The following is a 19741-nucleotide window of genomic DNA, read 5'->3' on the forward strand; positions in this document are numbered from 1 at the left end:
CACTCCAAGTAGGGAATGAGTCCTTACCCCAAGTGAAGGAGTTCAAGTATCTCAGGGTTTTGTTCTCGAGTGAGGGAACAATGGAGCGTGAGATGGGCCGGAGAATCGGAGCAGCGGGAGCGGTACTGCAGTCGCTTTACCGCACCGTTGTGACGAAAAGAGAGCTGAGCCAGAAGGCAAAGCTCTCTGTCTACCGGGCCATTTTCGTTCCTACCCTCACCTATGCTCATGAAGGATGGGTCATGACCGAAAGAAGGAGATCGCGGATACAAGCGGTCGAGATGGGTTTTCTCCGCAGGGTGGCTGGTGTCTCCCTTAGGGATAAGGTGAGAAGTTCAGTCATCCGGGAGGGACTCGGAGTTAAACCGCTCCTCCTTCGCGTCAAAAGGAGCCAGTTGAGGTGGTTCGGGCACCTAGTAAGGATGCCACCTGGGCGCCTCCCTAGGGAGGTGTTCCAGGCCCGTCCAGCTGGGAAGAGACCAAGGGGTAGACCTAGAACCAGGTGGAGGGATTATATCTCTTCGCTGACCTGGGAGCGCCTTGGGATCCCCCAGTCAGAGCTGGTTGATGTCGCCAGGTAAAAGAAAGTTTGGGGCTCTCTGTTGGAACTGCTACCCCCGCGACCCGACCACGGATAAGCGGGAGAAGATGGATGGATGGATGTCCACCGGCTGCTGGCTTTATTAATATTTATCAGACAGTGCAATAATAGGAAAATCAATCTCCATCTCACCAATGTTCATAAAATGTATTTCCCCAAATGTATAACAGTAGCTCGTTAATGGTAAGAGATGCATTATTTTATTTTTAATAGACAGGTAATTTGACTGGCATTGCTATATGTGCACATCAGTCTGAGGCTTTATAAAATGCAGCTTGTCATTCATGCTCATGAAAAACCTCTTGGTGCACTGTTTAATTCAATATTGTTATTACATTAGTTGTAATCAGATTTTCTATTTTACTATTCTCCCACGACCTTGTTTTAAAGAGAAACAAGGTCGATGAACCACAACAGTAGTTTGTGTCATGGTTTGGTGCTCTGCAAACAGAGGAGATCGATTCCATCTGCTCCACTTTCCTGTCTTAGTTAACCTTGGTTCGTGGTTAACAGAGCAAAAATTAATCCGCAGCCATGTCGTGTTTGTCTACCCCCCAGCAAGGATCATGGACTCAGAGGTCATACTGTGTAATCTCGTCTGTCTGAAGTGTCACTCGACTAAAAGAGAGCAATTTCTTAAAAAGGTTTTTGGATACAGTAGAGTGAGTCGGTCCAGACTTATTTTGCTTTGTTTCCACTGTCGCTCCTTCCTTCTGTTTTTCTTCGTCTTAGCTGTCCACCCTCTTCCCTTATTTACTGTATGCCCTCTGCCATTCTCTATCTATCCCTCCATCACAGCTGTCCATCTGTTTTTCTCCCAGGTTTATCATTCTCTCTTATCAGCTGCTGCTGGTTTCTCCAGACTTCCTGCACCTCATATCAGCCTGACTGATTACACTGTAGCAATGCTCTGCTTTCAAAAGAGATTACGTGTTACTGTCATGGCACAACAAACCAGGTCAGCAGGGTATCATTATACATATTTTACTTCAATTAGTTATACATCGGCTCAAACATAAAGTATGGCTTTATGCACGTGGGAACCAAGCATTTGAATAAACGTGTATTATGGGAATGACTGTTTTAATAAAGACTGATTTCATTTTGCTTGTCAAAGATTGTCGCACGGTGACAACAACTAGCTCAGGTCAGAGTGACTCTCCGCTCTACACCCTCAGTGGGTCCACTTAAGACTTGATAGATTTCCTATTATTGTTAGACAGCCATGATGGAATACCAGGCAGCACACAGCCTGTTCTGCTTTCCTCTTAGATTTTACTTCCCGAGCGGAAACACTACCCCTCTATGGCACATGAATGTGCCATCCGCTGCCAAGCCCTGCAGATGAATACTTCTCTTCATGTGAAACAATCACAAATATTTAGTCTGATGGTCCAGGGCCATGTTTCCATTCCTCTATTTGGAAATCCGTCTCTGAGAGGTTTCAGAGAGGCTAAGAACACTTGAAACATGGCAGAGCACCGAGGATCGATGCCAAGTTGTAATACCAGGCAATAAGTGGGATTATATTTGTTGTTTATTTGACAGGGAATGGTCCCTGGGAAAATATGAGTTTAGTTTATTGCCTTTGTCTGCTGTGTGCCAACCTGACAATCAATTATGTTGCTTTGTCTTGGCTTCTTTGCAAACACCTTCACAGACCAAGCAAGTTGACTGTCTGATTGTTGTAATATAGAGCCAACTGCCCTTCACTTTAACCATAGTTGCAGAAGTTAAGTAACACAACCAACATTCAACTTTTTGTTACATTTTACGATTTATATTCCCTTCAAAGTAATCTCCCTTTGTCATTGGTTTAAAGGACGATCAAAAAAAGAGATTTAAAAGCAAGTCTGCTTTGTCAGCATTAGACATATCTTTGATTGATATACTCATTGGGAAATTGGTTTAAGTGATTCATTCAGTAAAACATATCTGCATTTTCATTATATTCCAAGGCCTATTGGTGAGTCAGCTAATCTGACAGGGCTTGAATTCCTTACATAAAAACAAAAATGATGATGCACACTGCAGCAGCACTTGCTGTTGTGCCGTGGTGCGACAAAAGCTGGGGAGAAAAAGTATAGTGTTTGACACGTTGCCGCGCTATGAGTCATACGAGGAGCCTGGAGCAAACATTTGCTACTCGGGGTTAGATGTCAGCTCAGCTCTAATGGGAAAGTCACGGTCACCTGCAGAGATTTAGCGGAAAAGAAAACGGAGATGACAGTTTAGTTAGCAAATCATGTTATGCCTTTGACCATGAAAATAAAAAAGCAGCTCAAACCTCAGTTTTTTTCTAGAACAGTGAGTAGTAATAATATGAAGAGCCGTGTTCAGTATTTAGTAGAAATGTCCTGCGTTAATATTTGAGTCGTTGAAAACCTCCCAAATATTGAAAGCTGGAATCGAAAGCATTGCTAGATTCTCCATACATCTTTTTTTATTCATCCTTGAATTTGATATGTTCTTTTTACCACTGCTAATTTTAGACTCTGACTTTATATTTAACCTAGCTTGAGTTCCCTTGCTGTTGCTTATGTTACATGAACAGTTCAACATTTTTCCTATTTACTTTCTTGTCGGGAGTTGTTGAATGAGAGGATTGATACTGATATCCGTGTGTTGTATGAATGTTAACCAATCATACAGCATGCTTATATTCCCCTGACTAAGGTACTCTTGTTTGAGTACTGTATTGACACAAGTTTAAAATTGTTACCCAGCTCTAGTCGTGACTGCCAAAAAAAAGAAATAATATTTAACATGCACCAGTCAGTGAGTTTCCTCAGTAAAGTAAGTAAATGGTTGTGGCACAGAGGAGTTACCGTATGAACAGCTCGGTGCATGTAGGTCTCAGATCCCAGGTGATCCACCGCCTCGGGCTGCTCTGTATCTGAAGCTGACCCTCACATTATCCCCAGGTACACCCGAGAAGGGCCAGGTGAACATTGAGGCAGCCAGAGGGAGTTTGACCCACGTTGTTTTTCAGGGCACATCTCTCCTCTCCTTGCTTGACCCGTCCCTGACTTTCTCTTTGTCTGGCTCCGACGCTCTCTCCCTCCCTCCCACTTACTATCCTGAGAATTACGTGTGCAAGAAGGAATGAAAAGAGGTATTGTGCTCTGCTGAATGCAAGCTGTGTGTGTGTGTGTGTGTGTGTGTGTGTGTGTGTGTGTGTGTGTGTGTGTGTGTGTGTGTGTGTGTGTGTGTGTGTGTGTGTGTGTGTGTGTGTGTGTGTGTGTGTGGTGTGTGTTGTGTGTGTGTGTGTGTGTGTGTGTGTGTGTGTGTGTGTGTGTGTGTGTGTGTGTGTGTGTGTGTGTTTCATTGGCTGTCTCTACTCCAGAGCTATGTTATGAAACTATGCAGGCATACCTCAGTGGTCAGAGGACAAAGGTACCTGTTTTAGCAAGCGTCACATGTACCATCTTTCCATTTGTGTAACCTCACATGCAACACTCAAATAGCTTGCTTAGTTGAGATCAGTGGTATCACTTTCTGCTAAAAACTTGTTTCCATTATAATATTTCTACACGCAATTTTTTCAAACAAAGATAACAATTTAATGTATGTGTTTACACTACTTGCAATGTGCAGGCAGGTCTCTTAAGGCCGGAAATGTGAATAACATGCACTAGCAATCGAGATTAATACTTTTTTAGTACAGGATGAAATATGCCTGTAATGCAAAAAAACACCTCAAATAAATAAAAGTAAGCAAGCATCAAATGCCCAGACAGATTATTAATCATGTGTCATTTACATATTATTTGATCAGGTAAATTCTGAGAAAATAAAAAGTTCAAATGTACTATTTTATGTTTATGATTTTGACTACCGTACTTTTCGGACCATAAAGCGCACCTGCATATAAGCCGCAGCAGCTAAATTGTCCGTCTGTCTTGCTCTCGTTCTGTCTCTCGGTTCCACTTTTACTTTGGCGCGCTACCTGTCTCACTCTTTTCCGGCCTCCAGCTTTTCCTGCTGGAGCCCGCCGCTTAAAGGTGGCGGGCGCGGACCGGTCATAGAGCCCATAGGGTTAAAGGTGGTTAATTTTACCTGTAAAATCCATAGATTTAGGAGGTTCCCTAGTGGCCGTTAGCTGTACAAAAAGAATGGGGGGAAAAGTCGCGGTTTATAGTCTGAAAAGTACGGTATATCCGTTGTGTTCAGTTCTTGAATAAAAGGCCTCACAAGTGCATCCATAACAGACCCACTATGTGTCATTCAGACTCACTACAGTCATGATACTCTAATGGTGGTCATTCTCCCTCTTGAGTAGTCAGTTTACACACACTGGGATACAGCTAGTTGTTATTAATCTGTGATAACCTTTTTGCTGATGTTTGCTGTGGATTCAATCTGCCTGTCCACATATTCAAATGTCAGCTCTAATTGCTGAGCCAAAGTTTGAAAGCCAGTCAGTGCCTGTCTCTCATACAACTCCAATGGGCCACAATCTGAAAAACATACAATCTCATTCAACTCGTTTTTCGTCACTGTCCTTCAGACCTTTTTTTCTGTATCTGCTAACCTCAGTACACCCCCACTTCTCTGTGTCTACCTCCATTAGTGTCCGTCTGCTTGTCTGTCTCGTTGGCTACGTGTCATGTGCGAGTGGGCTGAGGTTCATGTCACATGCTCGCCGGCTGATTACTGACCTTTGTCACATGTCCCCCGCTTTCCTCCCCACCATGTTTAGCCTATCCACTGCCCAGACTTTGGTCAAACAAAGTGAAAACTGGCTTAACCCATTCCATGATTACCAGCTGTGAAAAATGTACAACATTAATACATGACAATGAAAATAAAACATAACACAAACTTTTACTGCTCATTAGGAAGAGTTCCTAACCATGAGTAATGCTATATCGAAAATGACCCGAGGCATAAAGAAAACAAATCTCGACTATCTAGCAAAATTCCTCCAATAGCATTTGTAAATGTGAATAATTCATTGCTATGGGCAGAAATCATAGCAGAAATGCAATATCATAACCCATTAAATCCATATAATTGTCCTAATAAATGTGTTTTTAAAGCAGTACCAGTTTTTCAGAAACAAGCTATAAACACAACTGCAACATATTCTCCTTTTAAATGAATAGATCTTCAACTTGATTATCCGATTTACACGATACAACATTGGTCATTTTTCTGTCAGCAAGTAGTGATATACAACTAATGATGTGAGAATTATGGCGAAAAAGAGACATCTGAAAATGACATATCCGTGTTTCCCATGCAACTGCGATTTAAAAACTCAATAAATGAAAGTCTTACAGTGTCACAAATAAATAAGCACAAAGACATGGTGGTCCTTTGGGGATTTAATACACAGGAATGATAATTTGTTTGTTGGTTATACTACATGGCTGTCAGCTTGCCCCTCTGTTGGCCTCTGCGGTTTTCCCACATCCATCATCCCCGATGTGCCCCCCCCCCTCCGCCTCTCTCTTTGGCAATCAGCTGGTATTATCCCCGTCATCTTGCTGTTGTATAGGCATGCAGCAATTTCTCTATCTTTTCTTTGGAATTATCTGTCTTGCAGGCTAAACCCATCTGTGTTCAATTATCCTAAAGGGCTGCAGCTACTACTGCCAAACCACTGCACTCTCCATTGTCATCTCTATAACTTCAGTTATCTCTTTAACTAGTACTTCAGCTAGATGTGTGTTTATGCAGGGTGAAAAGGTAGATGGTGAACGTGGGTTTCACTACTTGGATGCAGCCTCATAATGTCAGGTCACTATCACTGGTTTAGGGAGCCGTAAAAGAGACCCCAATTTAGACTTATCTTTCTTAGGCAGAAAAGAAATACAGATGCCTGGGGTTCTTTAATCTCTTTAACACCAGAATAATTGAGTTTCTGCTTGTTTCTGTTATTCCTCCCAAATGCAGATGTGATTTTGGCATGATATCAATGCCTATACTGTAGGTTCTTAGAATCTGTACAAAGATTGAACTTTCACTTAAAACTGGCCACTTAAACAGACTTGTGGTGTGTGTATGGTAGTACCCGTTGAAAAAAAGCCCCTCATATTAAATCATATTCCTAAAATTGCATGACCTGTCAGGACTACATATGGATGAGGTTCAGCTCAGCTTCTAGGCTTGATTAATGTGCTGCCTTGTGGCTTGTAATTTATCAACCTACACCAAAAAAAGTTGTGTTTTGCTCCCAGCAGCTCTGTAACTCTAACCAGCGTCCGTAGGGAGCTGAAAGCATACAAAAGTGCAGCTTACAATTGCCAGATGAGGGCATGACTCATTGCTGCAGAATATGGGTGTAATTTGGCTAGCCTGGTAAGTTGCACTAATGTTTTTCTTCAGTAATGACCAACTGCTTCCAGAAAACTTGGCATACTAGTTTGGACCAATTTGTCAAATGATTGTGCATTGTGTGCTTGAAATTAGGCCTATAGAAATGAACTTGTTTCATTGGGGGATGAAAGGGCATATGTTTTCTGATTCATCAGATTTTGCAGTGTAAGAATTGGACGGTGCAGCAGCTCTACTATTTCTGCTGTTCTTTGCGCATGGTTTCACAATACCCCAAAGGATGCAGCTTAAAAAACCACGAGCTGTTACTGTACCGTATCACACTGCACTGTACTGCAGCCGCCATGCTCTAGAGACAGATTTGACTCCTTTACAGTACTGCACACAGACAACTTCTAGAGGAGAGATACATGTGTTGAGAGAAGGAAGGGAATTAAAAAAGATTGAAGAAAAGTGTCAGATATAGTGAGGATGGAAAAAGTCATAATAAAGTGTGATGCCTATGTCCTTCTCTTTATTCCCTTGCTCCCTCTCCTTATATATCTATATGCACTCTCCTCCTAGCTCTCTTGTCTCTCCTTTCTTCTCCCTGTATCGCTTCTCCAGTCTGGCTGTGGACCAGCGTTGAATTCCCGTCTGCTCACACTCACAGCCAATTTGGAAGGAATTTGCTAACCCATTAAAGTGCAAGTTCAGTACAACTTTCATCCTTTTCTCTTATGTTTTTTCATTCTCTTGACGGTCCCCTGTGAAAACACAGCCACGTCTCCGCTTGCCCAGAAAAACCCTGGCTTTTTTAAGAGCTGATACTGTGAAAGACAACAAGTTTGGAAGCCTCCAGGCATTATCATCATGGAAAAGACAAACCCTGTCCTTGTCCTTTTTAGGTACAGCTCTCCCTGCGACAATGATCCCTTTGTGCTGTAATGTGCTGAAATGAGACCTGGAAGTATTCCTTTTCCTGTTTACTTTAACAAAGTGTTCATATGCTGTAGAGTTTGTGTAATTGGACCGACAATCTGAAGTGTATGGAAATAGAAAGCTTCCAAAGTTAGCACAAATGGAGAAATGATGTTTCACATAAACAAGGACAAACAGGGAAACTCACTTAACTAAAATGTCAGAACACAAACATGACCGAAACCTCCATCTTTGCTTCCTCCTTGTCTCCTTCTCTTCACACAAGCTACTGTCCAATTACTTCCTGTCTATACACATAACAAGTATGCAGCGCTACTGTACATAGAGCAGTACGGCAGTAAAGTAACTTGTATCCACAGCCCACACCCACACAGCTTTACTAAACAAAATAACTGTGCTATCACTATATACGGATGGATAATGTTCCTTCTTTGATCCACACCCCCACATGTGGAAATCATATTGAGTTGTCCTGCTAATGGCTGATTTGCTAGGATTTGCTTAACTTTTCATTTCATCTTTTTGATCTGGATTAAAATGTAAGTTTGAGTTAGCTACTCTTGTCAACAGGCCAAGTACATTTAGCTTAAAGGAATCAGATATACTATTCAAACGAATAAGCATGCCAATATATCACTTGCCAGGAAAGCAGCTATTGTGATCAATGGCTACAATGAGTGTTCAATAAAAGCCTCGTCAGGCCTCCAGCTTGTTCACACTCACTTTTATCTTGCTGCCTTTGTTTGTGAGAGATTTGTTGCTGTTTTTGAATGCCAGAAATGTCGCACATTTGCCTCGGGGAGAGAGGCTTTCAATTGATCTGTTTTGAGTAAACTGGATTTTTCTTTCATAAGCACTGCCATTTATACTATTGCATTATCCAAGAATGACAACGATAAAAAGCCATGCAGGCCGAGTGAAGGAATGACTCGGATAACAGCAAACTTTCTCCCAGCATGACCATTCAATGGAGCTCATTCAGTCGCCATGGGAGGCAGCCACAAATGTTTCCAGCTTTTGTTACCCTCTGATTTATAGTCGCTCACTGTGGCCTTGAAGTGTCAGTCTAGATTTCCCGCTAACCAAATGTTTGGGCTCTGTTGGTGTATTGTGTTACTCAGAGTAAGCTGTTGATTTTGTTTTTATTGGCCTTGTAATTGTCCTCCTAATTACGGATAACAAAGAGGTGAAAGGTGGTCGGTTGGGAATTGACTGAATGTGTACCGGGGAGAAATAAGGGGTTGGTCTTTGGATTCGAATTTGCCCACCACATTTATCACATTAAAAAGTAGATTAAAACTTTTTTTTTTTGCAAGCAGATATTACACCGGGGACATAACCAGTTATCCCTCTCAATAAACAAACCTGACCGAGGTCTGACTTTGCATCTAAAACAACATTGCTGCTTATGTGCCACATATTTCAAATCCTGCAAATCCTCAGTGGAGTTGTGGAGGCTTTGGGCCGGATGCTGCCTGGTTGGTGGAGCTCATTGGCATTCAAACACTGCTGGAGTGCAGCAGAGCACAGCAGCATGGTGCAGTGAGGGTGTGTGTGAAACAGAGAGATGAAGAATGAATGGAGAGGAGAGGTTTTTAATTGATGGGCTGCAGTGACATATACAGTAAACTTCCAGCATTTTGCCTCAAGGCAGCTTTAATGATTCAACAGGTGTCTGTACGGGGTGAAGCTGTTATCAACCAATGCAAGTCTCGAGTATCAAAATATCAACTAAAGTTGCTGAAAGTTGAAATGTAATGTCTGGCCCTCTATGTAGTCTTGGTTACTATGATATCCAAAGGTTTCACTTGATACCCAGCAGTAATAACCTGTTTTTTTAACTTGAAATGTAATCCTCTTTTTTAGGGTTATTTAACAAATGTAGAATGAGTGTTCTCTTTTCTCTGTCTGTGAAAAATGACACAAGTTCCTCTGATACACACACACACACACACACACACACACACACACACACACACACACACACACACACACACACACACACACACACACACACACACACACACACACACACACACACACACACACACACACACACACAATGGCCTCTCTGCTGCTATGGCACTGTATCAATATTATGTTCTCCCCACCCTGCTCTGTTCCTGTTTGCACAGCCCAGAAAACGTACCCACCTAGTACATGGAGGAAATCCAAAGTGGTCGTTGCTCTCCGCTCTCTCTCCCTGCCTAACTTTTTAACCTACTTACTTTTTCTCTCTGTTTGTCTTTCACAGACACGATGCGTTAAACTTGTATAACTTACTTCACCCCCAGTTCACCTGCTGCCTGTAGAAGAAGCGCAGGAAGATCTGTAATCAGGTTTTCTTTTGCTGCCTCCCCTCTGCTCTCTCTCTCTGTCTGAGCCTCAGGTGCTGCTGTGTGTTTACCTTCACACATGCACAGACTTAAGTTCCTCCCTCATGCTTTCCCTGTCCTTTAACACTGGTTACTGGATCAGTACCAGCCTCAGTGTTCATGAGTGTCACCATTTGCTTGTACAAGTCATCTGGGAAAACAACCATGCCCTTCTCTGCATTCAGATATGCATGGATCCTGCAGACATAAAAATACCATGCATACGCACTTCATTTGTGCAAAAAGACACAGTCTTCAAGAATAGACAGATCCTTGGATCATTTCTACGTCACAGAAATGTCTCTTGTATAACATAAATGCCACATGACGTTCTACGACAGTCTGTTTATGACATAGCTCTGAATCATGTGGCACTGAGCCCTTATTTTAGGCTGCATCAATCCAGCCGGTGTCTATGTTTTCTCCGGAGTGTCCTGCTCTGTTTGGGCTCACAGGGAAGGAAGCTCTAACACCAAGATAAAGATAAATGATGATAAAGTGGAGAGTGATGGGCCAAATGAGCTGCTTTATTATCCTGTTCAGGGTCGGGATCTTTGTTGGATTTTTTAAAATTTGGTACAGCAGTTAAAAGTACAAGACATACCTCTGGAGAAAGCCGTTTTACTTCCTCTATCATCTACAGTTTTTCTTCAAACATTTGGTGACAGAGATGGTACTAAAAAGGGGCAGTTATAGAAGAGGAAGAACGAGGGAGCATCAGCTTTATTTGGTGTACTCTATTTTCTTTTTAATCGCTTTTTCATTGTGTTGTTTTTAATCATTTTTAAATCACAAGTCGATCAAAATAAACACAATTATTGTTCACATCCTTCAAGCCAAAATGAAACGCATTCGAGGGCTAAGGTTCTCAAATATAACAAGTCTATGCTTTTGTTGGTCTTCTTTCACTGTTATCTGATGTTTATTGAGCTAACAATCAATCGATTGAAAATAACAATGAAGAAATTGAGAAAATAATTACAAAAAGCCTCTTTTGGTTGTTGCATGTATTGTTGGGCTGACTGTGGTACTAAAAGACTAACAATCGTCCTACTTAACTGTGTGTGTGTGTGTGTGTGTGTGTGTGTGTGTGTGTGTGTGTGTGTGTGTGTGTGTGTGTGTGTGTGTGTGTGTGTGTGTGTGTGTGTGTGTGTGTGTGTGTGTGTGTGTGTGTGTGTGTGTTACCTGTCACAAAAAACCCTTTCCACTTTCCTTTCAGGGATATTGTGTTATACACTGTCAAACATATCTGAACACATTTCAAAGCATTTCATTCACTTCTGTGGGAAAAAAAGTCCTGTGTCAAGACGCGGCGTGTTGAAAGAGCCATCTGAGCGTAACAGAACCAGCACGTGTTCAAAGGCTTTTCTGCTAAAGACTCCCCACTTTGACCACCTGCAGCTGTGGACCAATTAAAATCCCAACCCACCACTCCCTGACCCACATGGTTTGACACACATACACACACTGACACCCACAATGATAACAGTTAGAGAGAGTGAAAGCAATCAATGAATAATTGATGATGTTTGACTGTTTCCATTCATAATGCATACCCTCAATTATCACTAAGAGGCCCCATCTGAGTTTTTACTGCGTGTGTGTTGTTGTATTCAGAGGTGGACTGTCCTTTGTATGTCACAGAAGAAGTGCGCGTGTGTCCCATCTGCTGTGTTTGTTGCTTCTCATTTTGGAATTGCTATAAAATGTTGTGTAAGAAGTTTTGGAGATTGGATGCGTGTGTGCTGTTGACATGCTTACCCTCAGTGTGCAAAATACGGGGGGGGTCCGGGGGAGCTCAACCCCCCCTGATTAGCACCTGAGCCCCCCTGAAAGCCTCAACAGCAAAATGACAGGGGGGTCTCAAATTATGATATGTATTTGTCACTTGCAATGGTCACTAAAATGTTTTTAAGCGGCTCTTTAACGGTCGCATATTCATTCATTCATATGAACGTCAGAATATAGAATTATTTGACGGCACCTCTGAAGACGCCACACGGCGCCCCGGTTGAGAAACGCTGCTATAGACTACTGATTGTCTTGGCTTGCATCCATGAAATATTGTATAGGCCTACTGCATATTGAGAAATCTATCTTCGACCGGTATATTGCGCAATAAACGGGAGATGGGGACCCCCCCCCCCCCCGATTATTGACGGGTATTTCGCACACTGCTTACCCTCCTTCTGACACGCATCGTAGGTTATCCACGTGCCGTTTCTAAAACCTTATCTCCACTTGTAGCGGTGGATGCTGGAAACTCCTCTCTCCTGATAAGCAAATGGTCTAAACATGTTCTATTATCAAAGATAGTCTTCAGTTTTTATCGCAGCATATTTTAAGAATGAATGATTCTACAGAGGCATTATGCAGCCATTAAAATAGTGTATTTATTTAACTTCCTCCAGGTTTTGAGATGTCTTCCTACATAAATAGTGTCAACATTCTTCCTTTTTTCTTTCTCCACATAGATCACAACTCTGATCAACCATAAAGACAAGCCAAATAAGTCTGAGCGCACCCTAGCAGCCATACACAGGGTGGGCCAGGCAGTGAGCGTGGCTGTGGGACGTTTTGTCGCCGTTGGGGAGGCCATCGCCTCAGAGAACCAAGAGCTGAAGGATGAGATGGGGCAAGCCTGCTTCGAGGCTCGCAGGGCAGGTGGGTTTCTTTGGCTGAATCACTTTGTGAGGGGTAGATAGAAACAGCCCTTGTTTTGTGGTCACATCTGTGTTTTTAAACTGAAATTCTAAAGTCTTGTTCATAAACACTGTATCTTTTGCCTCATACATTGCCATGGCTTTAGGGTGTTCATAAATGTCCATTAAGGTTGTTCTAGCTGGTCAGCGAATAAGACTTATCGGTGTTTATTTGTTAATATAAACTGACAGTTTCATAAAGCATCAGGCATCAGCTTGGGGCTTCAAAGTGTTATCAAATTTAAGCAGGTTTGTCTGGACAGCGTGGCTGACTGACACTATTACACCCGAGGACCTCCAGAGTGTTCTAAAGACATTGTTGTTATTAGGTTGGAAGTAAAGGCTGCAAAAAGGGCTTCTTCACCCAAGGGTGCTGTTTAGAAAGAGGGAGCAAATGTGTCTGCACTGGCTTGAAAAGGCACTGCATAATAAGTTCTTAAAAAACACTTTTAGAAACTTTATGCGGCAGGCTGTTGGCAAAATTGAAAGTTTTAGTTTTCCCGATGTTCACTGCCTTATAGATTTCTTCAGATTTACGTGGAGAACTTTTCTCCACCTGAGGTCAGACCCCTCATTTCTTTCCCAGGGTTTAAATCTGCTGTCTGGGCCCGTCTGTGTGTGGCTTATGTTTCTCCCCACATCTGATTTTCTGCAGTTTCCTTCCAATTCTAAAACATGCAGGTTAGGTGATAGACTTCCAAACTATCCAGGGTGAGGTCTGCCTCTCGCCCAATGTGTGCTGTCAGACATGTCATGGATGGATATTTGGAGTGCAAAACAGTAAACAACTGAGAGAGACAAAGAGGTTCAGAGGGTTGTGGGAGGGGTGGAAACAGTGACAACCAGTGTGAAGGAACAAGAATGTGTGGATCGTTCTTATGGGACTGTCAGCTTTTATTGAACCCGAGACAGAAGAGGTGATGGTTTTGTTTCTACACTTTCCTACAAGCTTTAGCTAATTAACATTTAATCAAAAGAACACCCAAGGCACACGTCAACCCTGTATCTTGGTGTCTTTCTAAGTTTTCTTACACTTTCTTGTTTAGATAGTTGGTATCACTTGCTTGTGAAACGTAGTTCTTATCAGGCAGAGCACAGCGGAAACAAAATCACACTGGATAAGAATTTAGTCACAACATCGTGATAATAGGTTTATGTTGGGGGAACCAGCTTGTATAGCAGAGCATTTAATCCTCACACAGCGTTGATTTGTAAAGACGCTTAAACTCTGACAAAGAAGTGCTGGTGGGAGGGGGAGAGAAGACTGATGAGAAGATGTGTGTGTGAATGTGTGTATAGGTGAGGCCTAGTGAAGCCTGTGTGTGTGTGCATTTGCAATTGTCTGGATGTGTGTACCCGCTGCGACTCATTTATTCTAGTTCTCACTAGTTTTCACAGTTTTGCCTTGCATTCCTTACACAGTTCACTGATTTAGAAGAAAGCCAACACTTGCTGTCTCTCTGATCATTTCATATAATGATAGAGACATTTTTAGAGATGAAAAATAACTGTTAGTGTCCAGGAGAGAGAAGGGCTAGTGATGGATTGACATTCTCTAATACCTAGCTGCAGGGAGAGTTTAATCAGGCAGGCTTCAGCCTTGTGCGCTATAATGAATGAAATAAAGGCAGGCTGAAAGCACTCTTTAATTAGATGCCGCCCGTCATCAGAGCGGTGAACAGATCCAATGAGGCAGGGCAGTGGAGACAATCTGTGTTGGATCTCTGTCTCTGTCTCTTTCACTCAGTCTCTCAGTGTCATTCTCACATTCACAAACTGCTGTCTCACTTCATCTTTCTCCTCATATCTTAAGATTCAAGATATGACTGTAAGAAGAATCAAAATAAAGCCATAGCTCATCAGTATTTTTAATACTGGACTACATGTTTAGGCAATCAATTGGTAAAACATGGGAATAAGATTACTTCTTAACACTTTTCCAACACACAAGTATTTACCTTGTTGAGCTTTCACTCATGAATGATGTATAAACTACAGAAAAACACTTTTGTAATACTTTGAGCTAAACTCTTTTGCTTATGTGTAGCAGAGATACTGGGTGTTTCTCAATCTCGAGTAAAGCTGCTCCAGAGCCACTATTTCAAGCATATTACGTCATCGAGTGCCGCCGAAGGACTGTTCCAATGTCCAGCATACTTGTAATTCTACCGAGCTCTGTGTAATTCGTAGCGAGAAATTTCGAAGCTGCACATGTGTAGACTCCGCGGTCTTCAAATCCCCACAATGCTTTGCGCACGGACCAATTTCCCCAAATCTGTGGCGGAAAATGTAAGGAGGGGCCTCTCATATGACGCACACCTGCACACTTGCTCGCCTGTTCCACTCTTCGTTTTCCGAATGCCAGGAAGTATTCTTGCCTCGCTTCTGAAGCAAGTGACTCGGAAGATATGTCCTACCAAGCACGCGTACTCGACATTGAGAAACACTCACTGTTCACCATGTTCACCATCTTAGTTTAGCATTGTCAGCATGCTAGTGTTGGCTAATTAGCAATAAACTCAGAGTAGGATTAGTTTTGAAGGTATTTCGTTATAAACCAAAGTATTTGACAAATCAAAAAGTTCAGCTGGTTATAGCTCTAGATTAAAAGTGAATGAATCAACAAAGTAATCCTGTGGGGGCTTAAAGATCTTTCTCAAGTTTTAATGCAATCGACTAACATGCGGACAGACATTGCCCTCAATTGAGAAATGCAAGATTTACTGCCTACAAGCGCTGCACCAACACATCCAGGGTCAGCCTTTTCACTGATGAATACAATCTATCATTATGTCAAACAGAAAGAAAGAGAATTCATTACACATGAAGCATGATTTTCAATGTAGGAACAAGATGTTTTTTTACAGGGAACAGATGCTTCTAGAGAGTTACAAAGGTCTCTAGTATTAATGAAAACTAAGGTACCAGCTCTCTGTTTTACATATAAGCTCATGCAAATCCATCCCCCAGTCCAAACCATTCATATTCTTGGATTTGAAGGGTAAAGTTGGCTCCATCTTCCCCCATGCTCGTGTCATGGGGGTTGAGCATCCTTTGCCAGCCAGGCCTAGATGTTTTAACTGGTTAGCGGAGCTGGCACCAAAAAAGCAGCCTGTCGGATGCAATCAGTTTGTCAGCGTTGCTTTCTTTAAAAAAAACAGCCAAACCGAAAAGACTGCCAAGCTGTATGACCCGATAGCGACCTAGCTGTATACCCTTCCCCCTCTTTTCTGAGAGACTTTCTCTCCTCCCTCTTACCCTGAACTCTGGACATTTTCTTCTTGTTAGGGACTATTTTGGTGAAGGGATTTCATGTTTAGAGAGAAAACGAAAAGTCTGATGCTCAACGAATATTTCGCATTTGCATGTTTTGTCCATGTATAAATTGTGAGGGTCTTAGTTGTGTCATGTCACACAGAAAGCATGCCATTAGTGTTCGGTCAGGCTTGCATAGCTGTCACAACATTGTGCTGAATATAGTACCGTTGTGTTTCATCTTGCCTAGGACGATATGTTCTCCCTGAGGTGAAGAGTGGCAGATTGGAAGGACATCATGCTGCTGTGTTGTCTGACTGAGGGCCTTTAGGAAATTATCATTTGTCCACCCATCCTATCATATTCTGCCTCTTGTCAGGGTCCAGATCTCAGTGGCAGCAGGCAAAGCAAAGTCGCCTAAAGGTCTTTCTGGCTAGCCGCCACATCCTCCAGCTCTTCAGAGGGAACCTTTGGGCGCTCTCAGGCCAGATGGGAACTGTAAACCCTCCGGCGTGTTCTGAGTCGCCCTCCTCAACTGGACTCTTCCTGAATCATCTGACAGACAGAAGCTCTCAGTCCAACCAAAAGTCTCATGAACTGTCAAACTCAATGTAATCAAAACAAGCACAAGCCTAAAAAAAATCTTCGATGTATGTCCACTTAGAGTTAAAAATATATTTTTGAGCTGTCATGTTTGAAGTTATGTTTGCTCCTAGTTATTTCAATGCAGAGGGGAAGCCTTATACAGAAAAAGCGCACTAGTTCGGGATCGGTACAATGCAGATATCCATTGAATCGATTGTTGCATCCCCGTACTGAAATACAATATATCAACCCGGCCAGTATATCAGTCTATCTCTGTTGCTGAACCAAACACTTCCCTTCTCTCCTCATTTAGGTGATGCCATAGCCCAGCTGACAGACGCGGGATCACCCTTTCCATCCCAGTCAGAAGGATGTGGCACATTGTTCAATGACAGGACCGGGATGGTGAAGGCTGCACGCTTACTCCTTTCTTCAGTCACTAAAGTCCTGGTCCTGGCTGACCGCATCGTCATCAAACAGATAATCACATCACGCAACAAGGTGAGACTAACTACCTCCTTAAAATGATATAGATAAGCTCTATTGCTTAGTCTCTTGCACACACATAGGCTACACACAACAAGTTAGCCATTACATAAAACACTCAGGCAGCTACGCAAATACCATCCTGGATCCTTTTATTTCCTATAGATAAGCACTGGCTCTCTTAAGGAGTACTCTGGAGGTAATTGGAGGGAACACTACATTTAGTGATCACATAAAAACGTAGAGCAAGAGACTTTCTCCCTCCATCGTACCTGGCTATGCTCTTATCCAGACAGTGTGATACGGATGTAGCTGTAGACTGAGCCAAGAATGGAAACAGGGGGCCTTATCGGGACTGGTTAGTCTCGTTTGGACAGACAGTCGACAGCCCCCTGTCCTCCATTACCGGCAAACACAATTACATCTCTTCCTCCTCTTTGTCTGGTGGGGATACAAGATACTGCGTTAGCGCTGCCAGCTAGCCCTCTGCAGCTAAATTAGCATCTACATAGACTGCTATTAACTAAAATGCAGGTTTGGAACGACTTCATCTGCTGATTTATTTTGGGAGAACACTTAAATAGTCACACAGGAGTAACCCAAATGCAATGCAAACAAATCTAAAATATTGATATATGACTTTTACTCTTGGTTCTGTTGTGAGGAAAGGCTTCGGGGTTGTTTTTGTCCCTCCTGCTGATATCTTGCAATAACAGAAATAGGTTGTTTGAGTGTGCGAAGACTTCAAGAACACAACCATAAGGGGGCTTTCACCTTACTACTCTGATCTTCCATTCTTCTTAGGTCCTTGTTACCCTCGACCATCTGGAAAGAGTCAGCACCTTCCAGGAATTTGTACAGATTTTCAGCCAGTTTGGCAACGAGATGGTGGAGTTTGCCCACCTCACTGGAGACAGACAGAACGTGAGTAGCAAGTGAAGAAACCAACACTTGTTGGTTTAAAGTGTCTAAATTGTCAGCACATTATAACGTTTTATTCAATAAACGAAATGTATTTGTGGTCTTACATATGGATATCGTCTAGTTTATAAACATTGGGTGATGTGACTTTAATTCAATCAATTCCAAGTACATTTTGCTCACTCATGTAGATGTACTCTACAGTGGTTTTGACTTGACTGTGAAACCTGCTGCACTTAAGAAATCAATAATTCAGGCATCAAATATTTACTCTTACCACAAAATAAAGAACTCACGAAGCTTCTTCTCAAAACATTTGTTCTTTCTTTGGGTATCTATTGTTTTTTTCCTTATCCGTGTCTCAGTTCATACAAGGGAAATGTGCAGGTCAGTTATGACTCATACTGCTCAAACACTGTTTACATCATAATTCATTATTGATGTAAACTGACCGATGCTTTCAGAGATGCATTCTGTCTGCAAATATCAGCTTTGGGAATAGCGCATATGCAAAACAAAACTTTTGCTTAAAGTTTGAGGAAAACAGACCAACTAAGGGTTTTTATCTTTGTTCTGTCAAAGACTGCTAATCCTTCTTTGATGCATACATTGAGCCTCTGCAGCTAAAGCGCTTTGCCTGCAGAAGCTGATGTGAAATGCACCGTCTGCGATATCTAGACAGGGAGAGGATCGACCATCCGTCTTTTTGAATGTGTTCACAGCACGTGTTTTGAAACACACATCACGTTTCTCCCCAACGCAACACAGCTAATGCTCCCTTTACTCATTTGCCACCTGGTTTTCTTTGTCATTTGTTCTCATATTCACTCCCACTCATGTACCTTTATACATGCGCAAGCACACAGCCCTTTAGAAAATCCACCATCTTCGTCTATTGAAGCCAGACGAGCACGGAGGCAAAAATAATGACAGATAATCACATCATCTTTGCAATCTATGGCATAGTAATGGGAGAGGAGTTGATTCAGCTGCCTTTTCCAAATCCCCAAATACCTAATTGGAGCTGTCTATTTCTGATTGGGATACATGGAGGGGGGTGCTGCAGGTCACACACACATCTTCTTTCATATTCTGGAAGCGTCTCTTTTTATTAGGAGATAATTCACTTGGGAAGCTTCATCTGTGTGTAAACTTGGAGAGGAATATATGTCACATCTGTGTGTCCCTTTATACCAGCATGAAAGAGATGTGTCACATGCTTTTGATGCTTCATGTCCATCAGACACCCAGAGAGGTCTTAGAAGTTTCAGCTAAAGGAAAAGCCACCCATTACCATCTGGTGTGTGTTTGTGTGTGTGTTTGTGTGTGTGTTTGTGCTGTAGGACTTAAAGGATGAGAAGAAGAAAGCACGGATGGCGGCGGCCAGAGCAGTGCTGGAGAAATGCACCATGATGCTCCTCACAGCCTCCAAGGTAAACTCCAACACTGAATCTTTGGGCAAGGGTTATGGATTATGTCCAGCTTAAAAGATGGCCTTCTCAAGTTTATTTCATTTCAAGGCTTCTCAAATGCCGCGATCTATGGTAATACTCTAAGTCAAGTAATCATTCAAAAAAAAGAGAGTGAATAATGGTGGTTGTAAGGCATGAAAA

The 19741-nt window shown here is 42.3% G+C and overlaps 1 protein-coding gene across 4 annotated transcripts in view; it reads left to right on the top strand.

The window, feature by feature from the left end:
• The window catches only part of ctnnal1 (catenin (cadherin-associated protein), alpha-like 1), a 49273-nt gene that overhangs the window by 15051 nt on the left and 14481 nt on the right, over positions 1 to 19741 (top strand). For 3 of the 4 annotated variants that reach the window (XM_034094430.2, XM_034094429.2, XM_034094431.2), the window contains exons 2-5: positions 12654 to 12843; positions 17035 to 17222; positions 18012 to 18131; positions 19472 to 19561. In XM_034094430.2, coding sequence (XP_033950321.1) covers positions 12654 to 12843; positions 17035 to 17222; positions 18012 to 18131; positions 19472 to 19561 — 588 coding nt within the window. The remainder of the gene's footprint in view (positions 1 to 12653; positions 12844 to 17034; positions 17223 to 18011; positions 18132 to 19471; positions 19562 to 19741) is intronic. The other variant, XM_071204859.1, reaches the window with a different exon arrangement.

Source organism: Pseudochaenichthys georgianus, chromosome 11 (genome assembly GCF_902827115.2).
Source record: "Pseudochaenichthys georgianus chromosome 11, fPseGeo1.2, whole genome shotgun sequence".
In the NCBI taxonomy this organism is placed as follows: Eukaryota; Metazoa; Chordata; class Actinopteri; order Perciformes; family Channichthyidae; genus Pseudochaenichthys; species Pseudochaenichthys georgianus.